This window comes from Petaurus breviceps, unplaced genomic scaffold (genome assembly GCF_028583685.1).
Source record: "Petaurus breviceps papuanus isolate PSGF00001 unplaced genomic scaffold, PetGlider_PUasm1.0 90418, whole genome shotgun sequence".
In the NCBI taxonomy this organism is placed as follows: domain Eukaryota; kingdom Metazoa; phylum Chordata; class Mammalia; order Diprotodontia; family Petauridae; genus Petaurus; species Petaurus breviceps.
Genome location: NW_027187246.1, coordinates 323899 through 347847, shown reverse-complemented (window position 1 = coordinate 347847; position 23949 = coordinate 323899). Strand labels below are relative to the sequence as shown.

Here is a 23949-nt window from a genome sequence, read left to right as displayed (position 1 = left end):
TTAGAAGGAAAGCAGAAAGCTGGGAAACAATCTTTATAGCAAGTGTCTCTCATAAGGGCCTCATTTCTTAAATATATAGAGAACTGAGTCAAATTTATAAGAATACAAGTCATGCACCAATTGGTAAATGGTCAAAGGATATGGACAGGCAATTTTCAGATGAAGAAATCAAAGCTATCAAAAGACATACCAAAAAAAAAAGGCTCTAAATCACAGTGATTAGAGAAATGCAAATTAAAATAATTCTCAGGTACTACCTCATACCTATCAGATTGGCTAATACAACAGAAAAGAAAAATGATAAATGTTGGAGGGGATGTGGGAAACTTGGGACACTACTGTACTGTTGGTGGAATTCTGAATTCAACCATTCTGGAGGGCAATTTGGAACTATGCCCAAAGAGCTATAAATCTGCGCATACCCTTTAGCCCAGTAATAGCACAACTAGGTCTGTATCCCAAAGAGCTTTCTTTTAAAAGGATCTTTTTCTACAAAAAATATTTATAGTAGTTCTTTTTGCAGTGGCAAAGAACTGGAAATTGAGAAGATGCTCATCAGTTGGGGAACTGGTTGAACAAACTGTGATATATGATTGTGATGGAATATTATTGTGCTATAAGAAATGATGAGCAGGATGCTTTCAGAAAAATCTAGAAAGACTTACACGAACTGATGCAGAGTGAAGTAAGTAGAACCAGAAAAACACTGCATATACTAAGAGCAATATTGTATGATGATAAACTGTGAATGACTTTGTAGCAGCAAGCACCCTAGCGCCCCAGGGTGTTTGCCAACACAGGTTCTTGGATCTGCTTTGATAAAGAAAAGCAACTCAAAAGGGGTTAACAAGCTTACTTTAATCAGTCAAATATGTATCATTTACCTAGTTCAGGGGGAAAAGGTCAGCACCCCGAACTTCAGAATATACAGACAGAATTATCAAGACAGAGAAACAGATCAAGTAGACAGCTTTCCAAACTGTCCAACCATTATATCCATACCAAATCAACATCTGGGTTTTTCAAAGCTGGGGGGCTCTGGACAACGGCTTCCCAGAGTTTCATCTGATCAAATCACAGAACACTTCTCAAAGTGAGCCCCCAAAACAAAGCTACACATCAGGGCTTATATAGCCTTCTCCTGGCTCAGAGAATGTAACAACCTTATTGACTCACTGGCCAATCAATAAGTATCTACTGAAAAACAAGCCTCCCACCCCAGGCTCCAGGTGCACTTTAGCCTAGGGGCAGGGAAGATCTTTAAAATTTACATTCCCATTACAGACTTATCTATTCTAGCAATACAGTGATCCAAGACAATTCCAAAGGACTCATGAAGAAAAATGCTATCCACCTCCAAAGAAAGAACTGATGGAGTCTGAATGTATATTGAAGCATACTATTTTTCATGTTCTTTATTTTGTGTGTGTGGTTTCTTTTTGTCTATGTTTTCTTTAATAACAGGACTGATATGGAAATGTGTTTTGCATGACTGTATAGTATAACCTCTATCAAATTGCTTGCTGTCTCAGGGAGGGAAGAATGTGGAACTCAAAATTTTTTTTAAATGTTCAAAAGTTGCTTCTACGCGTAACTAGAAAAACAATAAATATTATTTTTTAAAAAGAATTCAAGGTGGAGGAAAATGGCAACCCTCATGGTGCCATGTCTTTTTGCTGCCCCTCCATTCATGCCATGACTTCCTTAGAAAGATAACAATCCCTCCACAATTCAACAGATAATCCTCAAGAACTGCCACTTGAAAAAAATACACTACCCCAAAGCCTATCTGTTGATGATTATCTCTAAACAACTAGCCTGTTCCTCAGTTAACAGCTAGTCTGTCTCTATTTGCATAGCCTTTGAAAACAGTCAGCTCCATACCATAATAAGGCATTGCAGTGAGACATTAGTGAGGTATTACGTCTTCTATGTGGACTTAAATATTGAAGAAACCAAATCACTGTAGACAGAACTGCTCCTTTACCAAAAATTTCATCATTTATCCCCAGGTGATGGAATACATCTGAAAAGATTAACACTTTTGTTATTTTATAGGCAGCAACCCCTATAATCATTAGTGCTTGTAAAAATACCTTGAAATAACTGGTGTATGCAATATGCAATAAAAAGAGAAATTCTATTTTACCATGGATCATCACCATGAAACTAGTGCTATAAACATAAGAAAATAAGCTAGAATTTCTTCAGTACTTGTTACTTCAAACTAAGGAGCTTATTTCTTTGTTCATAAAAATCATCTACTTTTTTGCTTTATCACACTCTAACAGTGAATTAGAAGTGACATAAAATGGAATGAACAAGTAAAGAACACAGTAGCAACATACTTAACATAAAAATTCTCAAAACCCTTAAAGTCATAAAGACAAAGATTTCTTTTTAATTCTGTAGGCAAAGATCCCCCCCAAAAAATCAGAATAAAAAAACCCCTTTGAGGGAGTTAATAAGGGACAATAGCAAAAAGGGAAAAAAATAGTTCAATTTTTTTAATAGGGAAAGAACATTAAGCTTGAAATTAGAAGCTCTGATTTGGAATCCTGGCTCTTTCACTTAGTAGATATATAATCTTGGGACATTTCACTTCCCTGGGCCTCATTTGTAAAATTGGAGTGATAATTGGAGTAAAATGAAAGACTTCATAGTATGGCTGTGAAAATCAAGTGAAAATGCATAAAATGTTTTTGAATCTTAAAACAACTAAATCATTTGCTTATTCATTCATTAACTGAGTATTTATTGGGTATCTATTACATATAATGCATATTGGTAGGTTTAAGTCTTTTTCATACTGGCCAAAAAAATCTACATCTTTTCTTTGGGTAGTCACGTTAGTGGAGAAATTTACATTTCTGGTTTTACAAACACCTGAGCTGGGGGTCATACCTAAAAAAATTGCTGTAAAATTCTAAAATAAGTTGAATATAAAATTAAATTTATTTTCATTTGTATCTGTCGTTAAACTCCTATTCTGGTGAATCATCATGGCTAGGAGGTAACCTTGATTTCTCAAAGGCTATGTCAGTGAAGAGAAAATTCAAGCAGTCTACCATGTTAAAAAGTTTTTACATGTATGGCTAGCAATGGACAGTATGCTTGTAATCTAAGGACAAGTTTAGAGAAAATGATTACTAGGTTGGGCTAATAAACTAGTATGATGTAATGAAATTTTCAGTCTTAGCAATATCTGAATGACATTTACTAAATCATGGATTTAGGTATATTCTCTGTTGGTAGAGAGAAGACCTACCTCAAGGAAACCAAGAATCACTGAAATATTAAAGTATTCCTTTATATATTAATATTTTTTTTGTAAAACATTTTTAGGACAGAACTCAGGAATGGTGTACAATCAGACAGACAATGGAAGTTCCTAAAACACTGGGAACGACTGCTCTAAGCCATGTCATCATTTTATTATGAGATGCCAGTCACTAAATGTTTAAATTCTAAAAGATAATAGTTTTTAGATTAAAAAGGAACTGCCTATGTTGATTATTTACTAGAGTATCTTTTTTAAAGCTCATAAAGTTTATAACAAAAAGAAAAAACCCTTAAATATATGAATATACAATATGTATACATAAAGTTATGGTAATTAAGTCGCTGGTTACTATTCCTTTTTTATTATAGATTATGAGGGAAAAGTAATAAATTATTTATACAGCTTATAAATATTCCTTTTAAAAATACAGGTTAATTTCTAAGTGCTAAGAAAGGTACAACAGAATATTCTATACCTTTTCATCAAGGGCTATAATTTTTTTTTGATGCAGAATCATATGGTTAAAACATAAAGTACACTGTCATCAAATCTGTAAATACTAAAAAAATCAATTCTACTGTGAGATATTGGAAATTCTAAATTAAATTTTGAATCATGTGCCATTAAAAAAAAAAACACTTCTGGCAGAAATGCTCAGTCGTCCAAAAAAAACTTTATTAAGTATATTCTATGTATCAGACACTATGCTAGGTGCTGGGGATACAAAATAAAAATGAGATAGTTCCTATCCTGAAGGAAACTTTACTCTAAAAATAGGGGGTATAGAAGATATACACATATAAATAAATTAAGATATACAAATATAAACAGAAAGCAAATTAAGGGACTAAGGAAAGATCTATTATATAAGATGGCTCTGGAGCTGAGCTAGGAAGAGAAATGGGGGTTCCAAGAAGTAGAGGTGGGGAGGAAGAGCTTTCCATATAAGAGAAACATCCAGTTCAGAGGCAGATACATAGGACATAGAGAGTATAGGTAAAAAAAGCAAACTGGGCATCTTGGTTGAAATGTAGAGAATATGAAAGTGAGTAATGTTTAATAACCTTACAAAGGTAAGCTGGAGCCATTGTGGATTTTTTTTTTGTAGTTTATTTACTTATTTTTTAGTTTACATCATTTATTTCCACAGGATTTTGAGTTACAAAATTTCTCCCCATTTTTCCCTTACGCCAAAACAGTGATCCCAACGAATATCCCTTCCCCCAATCTGCTGTCTCGTATATCCTCCCCCATTCCCCATCCAACTTTCCAGTAGGGCACAGTGGATCTCTATACCCCAGTGCCTATATATCTTATTTCCCAGTTACATGTAAAATAATAATAATAATGTATATTTTAAACATTTAATTTTAAAGCTTTGAATTCCAGATTCTTTCCCTACCTCCCTCATCACCCATCCTTACTGGGAAGATAAACAATTCAATATAGGTTGTACATGTGTAGCTATGCAAAACATTTCCATAGTAGATATATTGTAAAAGACTGACTATATTTCCCTACATGCCATCCCACCCCCACTTGTTCTATTCTCTACTTTGATTCTGTCCCTTTTCAAAAGTGGGTGCCACCAACATACCTCCCTCCAGCCTGCCCTCCCTTCCATTATCCCCCCTCTCATCCCCTTCCCCCCTACTATCCTGTAGGGTGAGATACCCTGTTTAGTGTGTATGTCATTCCCTCCCTAAGTCAAATTCAATGAGAGTAAGTTTGACTCATTCCCTTTTGCCTTCCTGTTCTTCCCCTCCACTGTAACAGTTTTCCCTTGCCTCTTCTATATGAGATAATTTACCCCATTCTATCTCTCCTCATCTCTTCTCATTATATTCCTCTCTCACCTCTTAATTTCACCTTTTAAGTATCATCCCTTCCTATTCAACTGGTCCTGTACCCTCTGTCTATGTATTCCTGTTCACATATATACACACACTCACATATATATTGATACACCCATATACCCTCCTTTTAGACGTATATATGTATATATAAATAAACATTTATATTCCCTTCAACTATTCTCATACTGAGAAAAGTTTCATAAGTTACAATTATCGTTTTTCCATGTAGGAATGTAAGTAGTTCAACTTTAATAAGTTCCTTATGGTTTCTTTTCCCTGTTTACCTGATCATGCTTCTCTTGCTTCTTGTATCTGAATGTCAAATTTTCTATTAAACTATGGTTTTTTCATCAAGAATGCTTGAAAGCCCTCTTTTTCATTTAATGACCATGTTTTCCCCGAAACATTATACTCAGTTTTGCTGGGTAGGTGATTCTTGGTTTTAATCCCAGCTCCTTTGATCTCCGGAATATCATATTCCAAGCCCTTCAGTCCCTCAGTGTAGAAGCTGCCAGATCCTGTGTTATCCTGGTTGTGTTTCTACAATATTCAAATTGTTTCTTCCTAACTGCTTGTAATATATTCTCTTTGATCTGGGAACTCTGGAACCTGGATATAATATTCCTAGGAGTTTTCTTTTGGGAATCTTTTTCAGGAGGTGATCGGTGGATTCTTTCAACCTCTATTTTGTCCTCTGGTTCTAAAACATCAGGGCAATTTTCCTTAAGAATTTCTTGAAGGATGATTTCTAGGTTCTTTTTTTGATCATGGCTTTCAGGTAGTCCAATAATTTTAAAATGATCTCTCCTGGATCTATTTTCCAGGTCAGTAGTTTTTTCTAATAGTATCTTGATTTCTCATCAAGTCACTAGTTTCCATTTGCTCTGATCTAATTCTGAAGGAATGATTCTCTTCAGTGAGCTTTTGAGATTCTTTTTCTATCTGGGCAATTTGGCTTTTTAAGGCATTCTTCTCCTCATTGCCTTTTTGAGTATCTTTTGCCAATTCAGTTAATCTATTTTTTAAGGTGTTATTTTCTTCAGTCAGGTTGTTGACTCTCATTTCATAATTTTCTTGCATCATTCTCATTTCTCTTCCCAATTTTTCCTCCACTTCTCTTATTTGGTTTTCAAAATCCTTCTTAAGCTCCCCTATGGCCTGTAAGCAGCTTATTCTTTTCTTGGAAGCTTCTGATGCAGGAGTTCTGACTTTGTTGTCTTCTTCCTGTTCCATTCCCTGATCCTTTTTGTCCCCTCCCCAAAAAAGGAATCCAAATTCGGACAACTGTGCTTACCTTGCTTCCCTTGTTTGCTCATGTTGACACTCAATTACTTGACTTTTGAGCTTTTAGCCACAGTAGAACTCTGCTACCAGAGGGGCGAGCTTTGTTACAATCACTGGGGTTTTCTCAGCTGCTGGAGCTATTAGTTGGGTGCCCTCTCTGAAGCCTCCACACGCTCTGGCAAACTGGTCACACACCCCAGTACCTCCTTCCTAGACCACGATCCAGATCCAAGCAGGTTAAAGCTAGAGAGATTACCCCTCAGACTAGTTGCTTGGTCCCCCTACAATCTGCAAACCAGTAGCTCTGAAGTAGCCACATGGCGGCAGCTGCACAACTGCAGCAATCTCAGCTGCTTCTCCCTCCAGGGGGTAAAGGCCTGACTGCATTCCTGAACTCCCAGTACACAAAGTCCACACTGCACTGACCTCTCATTTTGTCCTTAGCATCTATGAGTTGATAATCCTGGAAACCGCCACAGCTGCTGGTTATTTGAAGTCCCTCCAGCTGGTGTTTGTAGGCTGAGGCTGAAACCTTGGGCTCCCGTGGGGACTGGGCTCGGATCCCAGAGTTCTGCACTGGCCCCTTCCTGCCGGCCTGCTGGGCTGTCTTCAGCAGGAGGTTAGCTTCTCTGTGTCATTTTGTGGGTTCTGTAGCTCCAAAGTTTGTTCACAATCACCTTTCACATGAATTGAAGGAGGTGGAAGCAGGAGCCTTGCGGAAATCCTGTTTCTACACCGCCATTTTGACTCCACCCCCCCATATCATGGATTTTTTAAAAAATAAATTTTATTTTCAGATTCTTCTCTCCTTCCTAACTCCCTAACCCTCTCTCCACCTCAAAACCACATCCACTGAGAAAGCAAAAAATCTCAAACCCCTAATCCAAACATATAAACAAATTCTCTCACGGCAATGTCAATAATAATAAAATAATAATAATATACCGTGTACATATCTCCACTGTGACTCTATCTTCTCTAGCATATTTTATCATAATTCCTTTGGAATTATTGTGTTGATGAGAGTTCCTAAGTCTTTCAAAGTTTTGTTACTGTATAAGTTGTTCTCCTGGTTCTGCTAACTTCACTCTGCATCAGTTCATGCAAATGTTTCCACATTTCTCTGAAACCACTCCCTTCATCATTTCTTATAGCCTAATAGTATTCCAATTGTATCCCCCCAACTTGTTCAGCCATTTCCCCACTGATGGCTACCCTCTCAGTTTCCAATTCTTTGCCACATATAAAAAGAGCAACTATAAATATTTTTGTACATATGGAACCTTTCCCTCTTTCTTTTATCTCTCTTTGGTATATAGACATAGTAGTTAAATCACTAGGTCAAAGGGTATGTACAGTTGAACAGCTTTTCAGGCATACATCAAAACTATTTTCCTGAACAGATGGACCAGTTGACAACCTCACCGATGGTGACTTAATGTACCTTTTCCCACAGCCCCTTTAGTATTTGTCATTTGCTTTTCTCTTTTGTTTTTTTGCCAACTTTGCTAATCAGATGGGTGAAGAGGAATCTCAGAGGTGTTTTAACTTGGAATTCTCTATTAGGGATCAAGAGCATTTTTTTTTTCATAAAGACTACTGATAGCTTGGAGTTAGTCCTCTGAAGACTGCCTGTTCGTATCCTTCGACCATTTTTCAATTGGAGAATGGTTCTTATTCCTGTAAATTTGAATCACTTTCCTATATATCTTAGAAATGAGACCTTTATCAAAAAAATTTACTGCAAAGATTTTGTTTCCAATTTACTCGCTTGTTTTCTACTTTTAGATGTGCTGATTTTGTTCATGTAAAAACTGTTTAATTTTATCTAATCAAAACTATCCATTTTACTTTCTGTGATTTTCTTTCTCTCTGGTTTGGTCACAAATTCTTCACCTAATATAAAACTGGTAAGTAATTTCTTTTTTGCTCCTCTCATTTGTTTATGATGTCACCCTTTATATCTAAGTCATATAACCATTTGGAGTTTATTTTGTTACACTGTGTGAAATGTTGGTCTAAACCTAGTTTCTGCAAGATTAATTCCCACCTTACACAACAGTTTTTTCAAATAGTAGTTTCTTGACCCAATAGCTGAGATTTTTGGGTTTATTAAACACTAGGCTACTGTGCTCATTTTCGTCTACAGATTGTGTTCCATTGATCAATCTCTCTATTTCTTGTTCTGTTATTTTTCAGTCACCTTTGACTCTTCAAGGCTCCATTTGGGGTTTTCTTAGCAGAGATGCTAGAGGTCTGTCACTTCCCTTCTCCCGTTCATTTGACAGAGAAGGAAAATGAGGCAAATAGGGTTAAGTAGCTTGGCCAAGGTTACCTAACTAGTAAGTGTCTGAGACCAGATTTGAACTCAGGAAGATGAGTCTTACAGACTCCAGGCTGGGCACACTTATCTATTGCACCACCAAGCTGCCCCTCAATTTCTTACCCAAGACCAAGCTATTTTGATCATTACAGCTTTGTTGTATAGTTTGAGATCTGATACTGCCAGGCCCCACTCTCTTTTACTTTTTTCCCCATTAATTCCCTTGACATTTTTATTTTTTTGTTTCTCCTGAAAAGGTTTATTATTGTTATTTTCTAGTTCTATAAAGTATACCTTTCAGAATTTGACCGGTAGGACACTGAATTAGCAAATTTATTTAAGTAGTATTGTCAGCTATTGGAAAATAAATGTGGTTCTGTCATAAGCTCCTTTTTCTCTCTACTCTCCCTTGATAACAGTTCCTATGGGTTTAACTACCTTCTCCATGCTGATCATTTCTAGAGCATAAGCAGCCCTGATCTATCTTACACTACAACTGTATATCACCAACTGCATTAGACATTTTGAACTAGATGTTCCTAATAGCTAGCTCGGTGCTATAGTAGAGAAAGCACAAAACTTGAAGTCAAGAATACTTGAATTCAAATCCAGACTTAGACACATAGCCTGGGCAAACACTTAATTTCACTTTCCTCATTTGTAAAATAGGAATAATAATAGCACCTACCTCCCAGAGTTGCTGTGAAGATAAAATGAAAGGATTGTAAACACACTACAATTGTTAAAGTGGTACATAAATGCTAGCAGTAGTTATTGTTGTTATTATTATTATAGTCATTTCAAACTTAACATTTCTCAAACAAAATTCATTATCTTCCCCACAAAACCATCTCCTCTCCTGAGCTTGCTTATTATTGTTGAAGACACCACTATATTTCCAGGCACTCAAGTTTGTAATGCAGCATTTTCACCCTCACTTATTCTACATATCCAAACAGCTGTCAAATCCTTGTTTCTAATTTAATTAATAACATCTCACATATGTTCCCTTTTCTCTTTTCAAGTAGCCAGTACCCTAGTGCAGACCCTCATCATTGTATTATAATAGCTTTCTTTTTTTATTAATTTGTTTGTTTACTTTTAGTTTACAAGATTCAATTCCACAATTCCTTGAGTTTCACATTCTGTACCCCCCTGCCCCACCCCATGGCGGCATACAGTCAAGTATAGGATCTGTAAATACTTTCACATTAGACATTAGTCAGGTTATAAAGACAGACTGTATCAGATGGAATGAAAAATGGTAAAGAGGAAATAAAACTAAACAAGAAAAGGAAAAAGATAAGGTAGTTTGCTTCAATCTGGATACAAACTCAGTTCTTTCTAGTTCTTTCTCTAGATGTAGACATCTTTCTCCATTATGAGTCTTTTGGGAATGACTCATATCACTGCATTGCTGAGAAGAGTCCAGTCTATCAAAGTTGGTCATCACACATACGTTGTGTCTGTAATTGTGTACAAATTTCTCCTGGTTCTACTCTTCTCACTCAGCATCAGTTCGTATAATCCTCTCCAGGTAAATATGAAGTCCATCTGCTCCTCGTTTCTTATATCACAATAGTATTCCATAACATGCATATACCACAACTTGTTCAGCCATTCCCCAATTGATGGGCACTCCCTTAATTTTCAATTCTTTGCTACCACAAAAAGAGCTGCTATAAATATTTTTGTACATATGGGTCTATCTCCCACTTCTATGATCTCTTTGGGATATAACCCTAGGAGTGGTATTGCTGGGTCAAAGGGTATGAAATTATTTAAAGCCCTTTAGGCATAATTCCAGATTGCTCTCCAGAAAGGATGGATCAGTTCACAACTCCACCAATAATGTATTAGTGTTCCAATTTGCCCACATCCTCTCCAGCATTTGTCATTTTCCTGTTTTGCCATCTTAGTGAATCTGACTGGTGAGATGGGGTACCTCAGAGTTGTTTTGATTTGCATTTCTCTAATCAATAGTGATTTAGAGTATTTCTTCATGTGCTTATAGGTATCTTTAATTTCTTTCTCTGAAAATTGCTTGTTCATATCCTTTGACCATTTATCAATTGGGGAATGACTTGTATTCTTATAGGTTTGACTCATTTCTCTGTATATTTTAGAAATGAGTCCTTTATCAGAGACATAGGTTGTAAAAATTCTTTCCCAATTTCCCACCTCCCTCTTAATCTTGGTTACATTGGCTTTGTTTGTACAGAAGCTTTTCAATTTAATTTAATCAAAATTATCCATTTTTCATTTTATAATGTTCTCTAATTCTTGTTTAATGATAAAGTCTTTCCCTCTCCATAAATCTGACAGGTAAACTATTCCTTGTTTTCTGAGATTGCTTACATTATGCACCCATTTAGACTTGATTTTGGTATATGGTGTTAGATAATGGTCTATGCCCAGTTTCTGCCATACTATATTCCAGTTTTCCCAACAGTTTTTGTCAAATAGTGAGTTCTTATCCCCCAAACTGGGGTCTTTGGGTTAATCAAACAAAAGATTACTATAGTCATTGGCTGCTAAATCTCCTGTGCCTAATCTATTCCATTGATCCACTACTCTATTCCTCAGCCAGTACCAAGTAGTTTTAATGACTGCTGCTTTATAATACAGATTGAAATCTGGTATAGCTAGTCCACCTTGCCTAGCATTTCTTTTCATTAATTCCCTTAATATTATGGGCCGTTTATTCTTCCAAATGAATTTTGTTACTAATTTTTCTAGCTCTATAAACTAGTTTTTTGGTAAATTGATTGGTAAGGCACTAAATATATAATTTAATTTAGGTAAAATTGACATTTTTATTATATTAGCTCAACCCAGCCACAAGCAATTGATATTTTTCCAATTAGTTAGATCTGACTTTATTTGTGTGAAAAGTGCTTTGCAGTTGTGATCCTATAGGTCCTGGGTTTGTTTTGGCAGGTAGATTCACAAATATTTTATAATGTCTACAGTAACTTTAAATGGGATTTATCTTTCTATCTCTTGCTGTTGAATTTCATTGGAAATATATAGGAATGCTGAGGATTTATGTGGGTTTATTTTATATCCTGCAACTTTGCCAAATTTATTTATTGTCTCAAGTAGTTTTTTACTTGATTCTCTAGGATTCTCTAAGTATATCATCATATCATCTATAAAGAGTGATAGCTTGGTCTCTTCTTTGCCTAATTTGATTCCTTTTTCTTCTCTAATTGCTACTGCTAACATTTCTAGCACCAGATTGAATAAGAGGGGTGATAGTGGACACCACTGTTTCACCCCTGATCTTATTGGAAATGCTTCTAGCTTATCCCCATTACATATAATATTTGCTGATGGTTTTAAATAGATGCTACCTATTATTTTAAGGAAGGTTCCATTTATTCCTATACTTTCTAGTGTTTTTAATAGGAATGGATGTTTTATTTTGTCAAAAGACTTTTCTGCATCTATTGAGATATTCATGTGATTTCTGCTAGTTTTATTGTTGATATGATCAATTATACTGATGGTTTTCCTAATATTAAATCATTCTTGCATTCCTGGAATAAATCCTACCTGATCAAAGTGTATTATTCTTGAGATAAGTTGCTGTCGTCTTTTTGCTAATATTTTATTTAAAATTTTTGCATCTATATTCATGAGGGAGGTTGGTCTATTATTTTCTTTCTCTGCTTAATTTCTTCCTGATTTAGGCATCAGTACCATATTTGTGTTATAAGAAGAATTTAGTAGGACTCCTTCTTCACTAATTTTCCCAAATAGTTTGTAGAGTATTGGAATCAATTGTTCTTTAAATGTTTGATAGAATTCACTAATAAATCCATCTGGCCCTGGAGATTTTTTCCTAGGCAGTTGACTGATGGCTTGTTCAATTTCTTTTTCTGAGATGGGGTTATTTAAGTAATTTACTTCCCCTTCAGTTAATCTGGGCAACTTGTATTTTTGTAAATATTCATCCATTTCCCTAAGATTGTCAAATTTATGTGCATACAATTGGGAAAAATAATCCTAATTATTGTTTTGATTTCCTCTTCATTGGAGGTAGATTCACTCTTTTCATTTTTGATACTCATCATTTGGTTTTCTTCTTTCTTTTTTTTTGTCATATTGACTAAGGGTCTATCAATTTTATTGTTTTTTTTTCATAAAACCAGCTATTAGTTTTATTTATTAATTCAATAATTTTCTTAATTTCAATTATATTAATCTCTCCTTTGGTTTTCAATATTTCTAATTTGCTATTTAATTGGGGATTTTGTATTTGTTCTTTTTCTAGGTTTTTCAATTGCATGCCTGATTCATTGATCTCCCTTTTCTCTAATTTAATCATGTATTCACTCAGGGATATAAAACTTCCCCTAAGAACTGCCTTTAATGCATCCCACAAATTTTGGTATGTTGTCTCATTAGTATCATTCTCTTGAATGAAATTATTTATTGTTTCTATAATTTCTTGTTTGACCCACTCATTCTTTAGGATTAAATTGTTTAATTTCCAATTAGTTTTTAGTCTGTCTTTCCATGGACCTTTATTGCATATAATTTTTATTGCATCATGATCTGAGAAGGATGCATTTAATATTTCTGCCTTACTGCACAGAATTGTGAGGTTTTTATGCCCTAGAACATGGTCAATTTTTGAGTATGTGCCATGAACTGCTGAGAAGAAAGTATATCCTTTTTTATCCCCATTCAGTTTTCTCCAGAGATGTATCATATCTAGCCTCTCTATAATTCTATTTACCTCCTTAACTTCTTTCTTGTTTATTTTGAGGTTAGATTTATCAAGTTCAGAGAGGAGAAGATTAAGGTCCCCCACTAGTATAGTTTTGCTATCTAATTCTTCTTCTAATTCCCTTAACTTTTCCTCTAAGAATCTGGACGCTATACCACTTGGTGCATATATGTTAAGTAATGATATTGCTTCATTCTCAGTGGTGCCTTTTGGCATGATATAGTTTCCTTCCTTATCTCTTTTAATTAGATCTATTTTTGCTTTTGATTCATCTGAAATAAGGATAGCTACCCCTGCTTTTTTTTTACTTTAGCTGAGGCATAATATATTCTACTCCTGCCTTTTACATTCACCCTGTGGGTATCCCTTTGTTTCAAATGTGTTTCTTGTAGACAGCATATTGTAGGATTATGGTTTTCAATCCATTCTGCTATCCGCCTCTGTTTTATGGGAGAGTTCATCCCATTCACATTCACAGTAATGATGACTATCTGTCCCTTCCCCTCCATCCTATTCCCTCCCCTGTTTATGGTTTTGTTTCTTCCTTCTCCCTTCCCCTTATAATAGCTTTCTAATTTCTTTCTGCCTCAAGTCTCTCACCTTTCAAAGTGATTTTCCTAAAGTTCAGGTCTGATCAAGTTGTCCCTTCTCCCTGTAAACAGTAGTGGCTCCCTTTTATCTTCAGGATCAAACATAAAGTCCTTTTCTAGACATTTAAAATTCTTCATACCTAGACACACCCCACCTTTCTAGTCTTAAACATTACTCCTCTTTATGTACTCTACTGTCCAGTCATATTGGCTTACTCGTTATTCCTTATACACAAAATTAACTCTCCCAGCTCTGTGGCTTGCATTCAATGTCTTCCAAGCCTGTTCTAGCTCTTCAATATCACTCTTAAAATCCCTTTCTTCCTTCAAGACTCAGTTCTAATACCTTCTGAGGAAAGCCTTTCTCAACCTGCCTAGCCCCCATTGCACCTACGGCTACTAGAGGCTTCCCCTCTAAGGTAACCTTTCATCTTCTCTGCATGATCTTATAGGTACATAATTATTTATATGTTGTCTCCTCCACCAGAATGTTAATTATTTTTTAGGGCAGAGATTCCTATAGCCTGTCTTTATATTCTCAGGACTTAAGCACAGTGCCTGCAATACAGGAAAGCCTTTATTGACTGATCAGAATACAATTTTTTCAAGCCTGATGAGACTTGAATACAGAGGGTAGCTAAGTGCTCTTAACTAGTATATCATTTATCTTGGGTTTTAACTTCCTATTAACCATTTTTGTTTTGTTCTTTCCAGTAAAAATCATAGATTCAAAATCAAGAGAGACATTAAATTCACAAGAAAGAAGAGGGGCAGGGAAGATGTTCCCTCCACAGATTCACTCATTCAATAAAGATTTAAGTATACAACTCACTATTGCTATGTACTAATAGGGATACAAAGATAAATAAGATATAGTTGTTGGCCCCAAATATAATACTTAGTATGACTACAATGAATATAATATAATGTGATAGAGAGATACAAACTGCTAGGGGGAGTTCAGATGAAAGAATCTCGTTTCCAGCTAAAGGAGCAGCAGGGAGCATGTGGAAGCGGAAGTATTTGAGGTAGGTCTTGGAAGCTGAGATTGAGAGGGAAAGGCAAGGGTATTCTAGGTATAAGGATAAGCGTAAGTGAATGAGCCTCCATTATTTTACTCTTATACCTCATTATGGGGAACAAGTTGACTCTGGGTTCTGAAAGTTCTACAACAGGACTGCCCATCCTTTGTTTCTCTCATATATGTACTCTCATAAATTTGCCACAGGAGACCTACCCCATGTGCTGGAGATCCACCATTTGTTTTCTCTTGCTATTGTAAGGATACAATTGGAGCACTCTGGTTGGGTCCATCTGTAGTCTTTCACCCTTACCACATTACTATCTCATCTTTTTCTCCTATCATTTTCCTTAATGATATCTTTTACTGCTTTCTTTTTTGAAATTCTTCACTAGTTATATGTTGCCATCTGCTCACATCCATAAAGAACTTCTCCACTGTCCTCTGATATTCCTTTTCAATAGGTCGGAAACTGTAGAATACCACATCAAGCTGCCATACAGCAGCAACAATAGAGTATCAAAATAGCTTAGCTAAATACATAGAGGTTCATCACCACCAGATGGTAACCCAAGAAGTTATGAATTTTTGGTCCAACAACTCATGAAAATCATTTAATCAGAAATGCACAGACTGTATTAATGGAAGGAATACACCTTGCTCAAAGATTTTTCAAACTGTTACAATGTAAGAAAAGGCATGAGACAAGAAAATTCATGTTTGGGAAATGGTGAACTAAGTAGTATTCATGAAAGAGGATATTGTATAATAAGGTTAGAAAGGTTAAGCTAGTTCCAAATTGTGTAGGATACCTTAAATGCCATGTTCCAATTTCTACTTTATTATGTGGACAATGTCATTTAAAGACTTTTAACAAATATGATCAGAGATGTATAGGGCTTCTGGCCATCTGGCTTCCTAAACAGGGTTTGATTGACCAGTTCCCCCCATACCTACTACACTCTTGCAAAAACCTAAAACCAAATGATTTTTAAAATCAAATAAGAAACTACAATAAATTACTTCTTCTATTCAAGCATTGCACAAAAAGGTCATCTAGCAGCTAATGGGCAACAAGAAAGAAGGCTACCAGCAAAACAAGCACCAGCACAAACAAAACAAAACCAGAACTTCCCAGTATAACCAGAAAAGGGTCTATAGGCTTCTCTGTCCAAAATCATTAAGAGTTAAAGGGTCCCCTGAAAAAGCTTCAAGAAACACAAGTCATTATTGTGAATACAGCTTGACCACAACACCCCAGGGCTCCAAGGTTCATTTCATACTGTCCTGAGATGCTATAAAAGAACCCTGAAGATCTAATATTCTGAACCTCAAAAATCCATTGGGATGTAACATTGTGCAAAGCAGGTTACTACAGGAAACCACATAACCCAAGGGAGACCAAGCAGGGTTCACCACTGACCCAAAAGTGTAGCAGGGAAAGAACAAAACCTCGATTCAGAAACTAAAGCTAGAAAGAAAAATAAACCAAAGAAGATACCAACCAATGTTAAACATTACTGGGGATAGAGGCAATATTTGAAATGTTACCCTGATTCTACAATGAGTTCAATAAAGTAATTTGATTGAGATCAGACAGTTAGTGGAATGCAAGAGTGAAGGGTACAGCTGAGGTCTCTTGATTCCAATGTTTATGGTCTATCTATTATACAACATTGTAACAAGATAGAGATAGAGAGACAGAGACAGAGACAGAGAGACAGACAGATAGACAGCTTTTTAAAGGTAAAGTCCCAAACCTTCCCAGTTTGAATTTGTCTAATTCCATCTGAGGATGGTACCAAAATGTTACATCTTTAACTGCAGTGAGTCTTTGATGCAGTAGTGGCTTTTGAGAGGGATGTTAATCGAAGGCACAAAATCCCCAAGGGAAGGGGTTGTTATTATTTTTATGTCCAAGGATACTGATTATTATTTTTAATTTTCTCTAAAATGAAGTCACTCAAAGTATAGTAACTTTCCATTGGCAGATTAGTCATAAAAAATTTGTAATCCCATGTTAATTTCCATTTGTTAACTATCAGGTTTCTGATATGTCTCCCCAAACATTGGTCAATGAACACCTCAGGAATTACAAACTAATTTTAATATTCCATGTATACTGAACTTCCTAAGCAAATATAAGTAAATGACCCAACAGCAGCAAAACAATTAAAAAGTAAATCTATTACAAAATAAATAAAAAATGCATTTCAAAGCCACATGTAAATTACTTTTGGATTTAGTCATTTCTTTGAGTAATCCCTAGCAAAAAGTCCTCTTCACCATGTTGCTATTTGAAATTTTATTACCAAAACATGATTGTACACAGGAGAGAATATGATAATTTTTAAAGATTCTATATACAAAAAGGACCATTGTTTTTATGTTTTTTAATACAAATCCATACCATAGTCTCTCTGCCTCCCCACTCCTACCTTGCCCCAACATGAGGCCCATTAATTACTTAGGATATACCTATCTGATTTTGAGATCATGTATAATTCTATACTCTAAAAAGGATTTCCAGCTCTTCCCCTATTCCCATATATTTTCGTTGCTGGTACTTACCAGATATTAGATAATATTTGCTCTAAGGTGGTGGATTAGGTGTGGTAACTATGGTAAAATCCTATGCTGTAGATATCTATAAAGCAGCTGGCTAGTGAATGTACAAAGAATTACTTCCACTTCAGATGAGACAGATAAATGTGACTACAAAGGAGTGAAGTATTTGTGAGACATGGCATGTAAATACACATATATCTGTATATAAATGTGTGTACACATATATACATATAATTCCATGTTAGATAAAAAATTATGAATTCTAACTTGAAACAATAAATTAAAATCTTATGCCTAAAATATCTGGAATAAAAGACATTTACGAAGCTAAAGAGAAATATAAAAATGATGTACTATTCAATAACTGACTTTTTTTTATTAAGTCAAGTAGCCATGTGCAACACTGATTTTTATATGAAAGTAAAAAAGCACAGAAGGACAGGAGACAGGCTGTTCAGTCGTGCATGTGGCAGGGCTACACATAAATGTTTCTAATAGACAAAACATCTGGGACCAAAAAAATCAATTTGTAGCATTTTTTGAAAAAAGGAATAGTTTTTAAGTGTGTAATATAGCTTCTGCGATATAAATCTGTACAAACTAAGAGCTCTGGTCTATCCTTCAAGCTTGTTCTGAGTATATAAAATATGCAGAATCCTACCAGGCCATGTTGCCATGGGCTGTGTTGTCAAGGTGACAGAGTAGCTCCAGGGTCTGAGTGGTGCTTGATGAATCATCAGGGGATTCATGACTGCCTGATTCCAATTCCTTCGGCATCCTCCACACAGCCGCACATGTCATGACTTTACTGTCTGAAGCTAAGCAATAGAGGATAATGTCAACAGAGCATGGTACGTGGCACACATTCAGTATACAATGCATCAACATTTACACAAATCCAAAAGCAGCTCACATCTGCACTTTAAAATATTTAAAATTTCATAATAAGTGGCATGCAGCAAACAGAGAACAGAGACAGACCCACACCTTAATTCAGAAATCAGTTCAAGGCACAACTCACGATCAGCATGCATTTAAGTCACTTTCCTTGTTTTAAAAACCAGCATTTTATTACAGATGAAAATTTAATTTCTTCAAAATCGATTTTTTTCCCTCTTCCTAGGCAATTCTTCAAATACACAGGAAAAGAAAATTCTAAAAACACTGACATAAAGTATTTAGGTAGTAACATTAAGGTTAAGCCCAATTTTTAAAAATATTTGTTTTTTCCAATAGTTTTATTGGGTCATCCAAAATGGAAACTAGTAGCATATGTGAAATAACTGCCACTATAATTCGCCATTTTAAAAAATCCACATGATCTTGTTTTTATAAAATTCTGGTTTTAATTCTGAAAGCAAAGTTCTAGAAAAGTATTTACATTCATCAGAATTTCATCAGAAAACAATAACGTATGAATGAAAAGAATTACCATCCACCAGTACTGTTAGCAGAAAATACAAGTTTTATGTCACTAGAAGATTAAATAACTTCATAACAAAACTATGAAAATTTTGGACAAAGAATTCATTAAAATCTCACAAGAAGGACATTTTAAAAGGATAAGTATTCATTTTCTAATTTTGAAAAGTTACTTTTCACTTTTGAAATGTAATTATCTAATTTCAACTAAGAAACCAACCAATCAAGTGATGTTTAACTGTTTGAAAAGCACTGTGCCATGAATAATCAACCATAGAAAGACTTATAACACATTTCTTGACTTCAAGAAACCATACCCACCCATTTAACAGCACAGTAGTACTAGATTCTAAAGCTATTTGGTAAGAACACACCTAACAACTAAATCCTACATTGCAGTGATGAAGGAAGAGATGCTTAGGAACAGCAACAGCAACATGTGACTTTCTGATGCTCATGTTGTTCCCATTTTAACTCAGAAAACAGGTTACAATGACTTCTATCCATTTCAGAAATAGTTTGGTCATTTGTGAATTTCAATTAGACACCTTTGATTGCAGGTGTATCTGCTAACTCAAAGAGATTTGACTAAGGCAGAAAGAAAGTGTCACAGTAACTAAGAGACTGGCTTATTATACAATGCCAAAAAACAAAGCAAATACATAAAATATTATTCCCCCAAAAAGACAAAGCTTACACTCTATCTTAATTAAAGGTCAGGTTATAAACTTCCAATCTGAAAAGTAATAGAAGACTGCGAGAACTGAACTGTGGTTGTCACCCCAAATGAATAGGAACTCACACCAGAATGCAAAACAGCAGAAAGCATAGGGTAAAAACTATTTTAGAAAAAAAAATAGCTTTCATACGAGAGAAATCACAGGTGGCCAGGCACTGTTCCCAAGTGCAAATAAAGTTTATACTAATACTTGGTAGCTAACATTTATATATTGCTTTAAGGTTTGTAAAGTGTTTGGCATAGATTATTATGTTTAATCCCTTGTTTGGTAGGTGATATTATCTTAATTTTAAATATGAGGAAACAGGTTGACAGAGACTTGCCCAGGGTCATACAATTAGTGGGTTATTCAAGGCAGGATTTAACCCAGCTCTTCCTGATTCTACATTCAGTACTCTATGTACCAGGTCTGAGTGCACAGACTCTATTGTCTATGACTAAAGACTACACTCTATCTGTTGAGATAAATATTGAACCAAATTCTTACACTGTACCCATTATAACCTAGAAGAATTTGGCTCAGTACTCAGGTATTCATATATATCATTTGTACACACACATATAGACACATATATATGCAGATATATCCGTATCTTCACCAACTATGTTTCTTTGCTTTTCAATCAGGTCAAAATGCTAAGTTACCTTTTTAACCCACTAATTACTGTCATTTCTTCAAAGATGTCATCCTCATATCCAACCTAAATGACCTCCTTTGGATTCCAAGTCCACCTCTCTGTGTATCCTGGCCATGTGACATTTCTCGCCTGATGCTACTCCCAATACTCCTACTCCCAATCTCATCAGGTAATTCCAAACAATTCTTTTCATTTGCTTTTCCCATTCCCAACTAAAAGCCATCCAACATGTCCCTATGTTGACAATTACATTCCACTTCAGAGCAATCAATCTAATTCCCTCCATCCCCTTTGAGGATTACTGTCAATTCTACTTCTTCACAAATTGAAAGAGAGAAATGGAGGTTGCCTTGAAATAATCAAATAACCTCAACCCCCCCCCCAAACTAAAAATGCAAAGAAGAAAGTAAGTACATTACAGAAAATAATCAACATGCAGCTACCTTGTCTTCATTGGATTGTAAATAACTTGAAACCAGTGACTATGCTTTCTATGAATAAGTAAACCAAAAAATAAATTTTTTTAATAAGCACTTACTATGTGTCAAGCATTATGTTAAGTGGCAGGAGTACTAATATAAAAATTAGAAACTTCCTGCTATTATGAAGATTGCACTCTAACTGGGGGAGACAACAGATCCAGGTAGGGGGTGGAAGGCAGGGGGTCCTTAGGATATAGTAATAGGGTAGATGGTACTGTGTACAGGTATGAATGGATTAATGGCAGGGCAGATACTAAGGTCTGGTATTCCTCCAGCTTACTAGGAGGATGGTAGTTGATGACTCCCTGTTCATTGAGTTATGTGTGGCATATCTATCCCACAGCCAGGAGCAAAAGTGGGAAACAGACTTTGGCAAGAAGGCTGGGGGTAAGGGGAAATCCCAGTATGCTCTGGGTATGGGGCTGTGGTAGTGGGAAACAGGCTGTTCTGCTTGACACTTAGGCAATAATGACTCTGAGGTTTTGAACCCAAGTAACTATAAGGATGGTGGTGCACTTAACAGAAAAACTGTAAAGCACCAAACTAAAGTGTTATGTTATATAATTAAAAAATAAAGACCACACTTCAAATTATCAATAATTTCCTGAAATTAGACGAATCACAGGAATCACTAACATTCTGATCAAACACCTTTAGAGTAGGAGTTCTTAACCTTTTCTGAATCTTGGACTATTTGGCAAGCTGGTAAAACCTACAGACTCCTTTTCAGAATAAAGTTTTTAAATGCATCAAGTACAAATACAAAGGAAACCATTTATCCTGAAATACAGTAAATATATGTCAAAAAAAATTTAAAAACAAGTTCATGGACCTCAAGTTAAGAGGTCTATTCTACTATATCTATGCATATACATACATAAGTACATACCTACTCATTATATATTTCTATTTGTCCATCTGGATATATAAAATGAACATGACTATTTTTTTTTTTAAAGCAACTGGGGTTAAGTAACTTGCTCAAGGTTACACGGCCAGTTATTTCTGGGTGTGGTGCTAAGTATCTGAGCCCAGATTTGATCCCCAGGTCATCCTGACACTGGGGCCAGTGCTCTTACTCACTGAGCAACCTGGCCATCCCTAAGCAATTGGGGTTAAGTAACTTGCTCAAGGTTACACGGCCAGGTGTTTCTGGGTGGATGTTAAGTGTCTGAGCCAGATTCGAACCCCCCAGGTCATCCCGACACTGGGGCCGGTGCTCTTACTCGCTGTGCTACCTGGCCGCCCCTGAACATGACTATTTTAACCCACTGTTCTGAAGGGCCAAGGGACACAGGCTGTCAATATGATTAACCTTAGAAAAAGGCTTTTCTTGCAGAGTAGAAAGTGGAATAGGAATGGTGGTGGCCTGAGTAGGAACCTCCCCTGTTTTTCCAACTCCAACCTCGCTGAGTGATTGTTCAAATAATCTCAATAACAACCCACAGTCCCCACATTTTTGGAAGTTGTGGCCAGAGCTCCTATAACTTAAGAGTAAGTTATAAAAAGTAGAATGAAAATGTCTTATGATGGTTTTGGTCTTCTACAGCACCCATAACTATATCTAATCTTTGAATTTTCTTAATAATTTTGGTATAAAGTCCTTGAAATCTTAGGACACCCTTCCTCCCAACCATACCAGAAGCAGTTAAGTTAAAAGACCTAAACTCAAGTTCCTGCTCTAATATTTACTGAATATATGATCTGGGCACATTATTTTTATTTCTCTGAAACTCAACTTTCTCATTCGTAAAATGGAAATAATGTTTGAGCTACCTACCCCATAAGATATTTGTGAGGCAAATGCTGGTAAACTGTGATATTAGTACTGTTATTATTTTGAGGTTGAAGTGACCCTGGCTGGACACTCTGGGAAACCCTCCAGTCACTAATGGACATGCATTAGTGAGTTAAAATGAGTTCCTGATGCTGCAAACATCAAATCAAATTTGTAATCTTGTTCAATTTGCCACATTTTAAGTAAACAAAAAAATAGGGGATAAAAAAACTATATGAGTATACAATTTGTTCAGATTCCATAAAAGCTCTAAGAAAATTCCTTTTAAGAAGTTACTTGACCTTTTGCTTGTCAAATTTCTAAAGTCCCTGAATAAAAATTGAAAAGACAAAAGGAACTCTGATTAGATCTGGTCTTCATTAGTAGAAATAAAATTATAAATAACCTTGATATCAACCACATTACCCATTTACTGCATATTCAGCATGCACCTTTTTATATTAGTGATTCACAGAATTCCTAAGGCAAGAAAAGCTATTGAAAAAATAGTATTCCATAGGTTCAAGGAGTTAAGGCAGCTTTTTTTCCAGAAACTCACCATATATTCAGTAGCAATGCAAACAAATAACAAATAATGAAATAAGCACAAATGCAACTAATTTTTATCAATAAATATACATTTATTAAGCACCTATTATGTGCCAGGCACTGTGCTAAACACTGGAGATAACAAAAAGAGGCAAAAGTCCCTTTTCTCAAGGAGCTTATAACCTCATAGAGGAGATAAATGCAAATATATACAACACATACACATACACACAAATAGCAAACTATGTACAGGATAAATAAAACACAATTCATAGAAGGAAGGCACTAGAATTAAGAATCAAGGGGGAAGGGATTTCTGCAAAAGGTGGAATTTTAGCTGAGACTTAAGGGAAGCCAGGAAGGTCAAAAGTTGGATGGGAGGAAGAAGAGCATTCCAGGCATGAGGGGATAGCCAGAGAAAATTCCCAGAGCCAAGAGATAGAGTGTCTTATTAGTGGAATAGCTAGGAGGCCAGTGTCACTGGATCAAAAGGTACATACTGGGGAGTAAGATACATGAAGACCAGAAAGATAGGAGGGGCTAAGGTTATGAAAGGTTTTGAATGGCAAACAGAGCATTTTGTATTTATTCCTGGAGGCACTAGGAAGTTACTGGAGTTTAATGAGTAGGGGAGGTGATGTTATTGGACTTTTGCCTTAGGAAATTACTGTAGTGGCTG

General features: G+C 35.7%; 1 protein-coding gene across 7 annotated transcripts in view; it reads right to left on the bottom strand.

Moving 5' to 3' along the window:
- Window positions 1-23949, bottom strand: part of EIPR1 (EARP complex and GARP complex interacting protein 1) — a 230276-nt gene that overhangs the window by 71709 nt on the left and 134618 nt on the right. For all 7 annotated transcript variants that reach the window (XM_069108677.1, XM_069108678.1, XM_069108676.1 and 4 more), the window contains one exon: window positions 18325-18481. In XM_069108677.1, the coding sequence (XP_068964778.1) occupies window positions 18325-18464 (140 nt within the window). In that variant the 5' untranslated portion in view covers window positions 18465-18481. The remainder of the gene's footprint in view (window positions 1-18324; window positions 18482-23949) is intronic.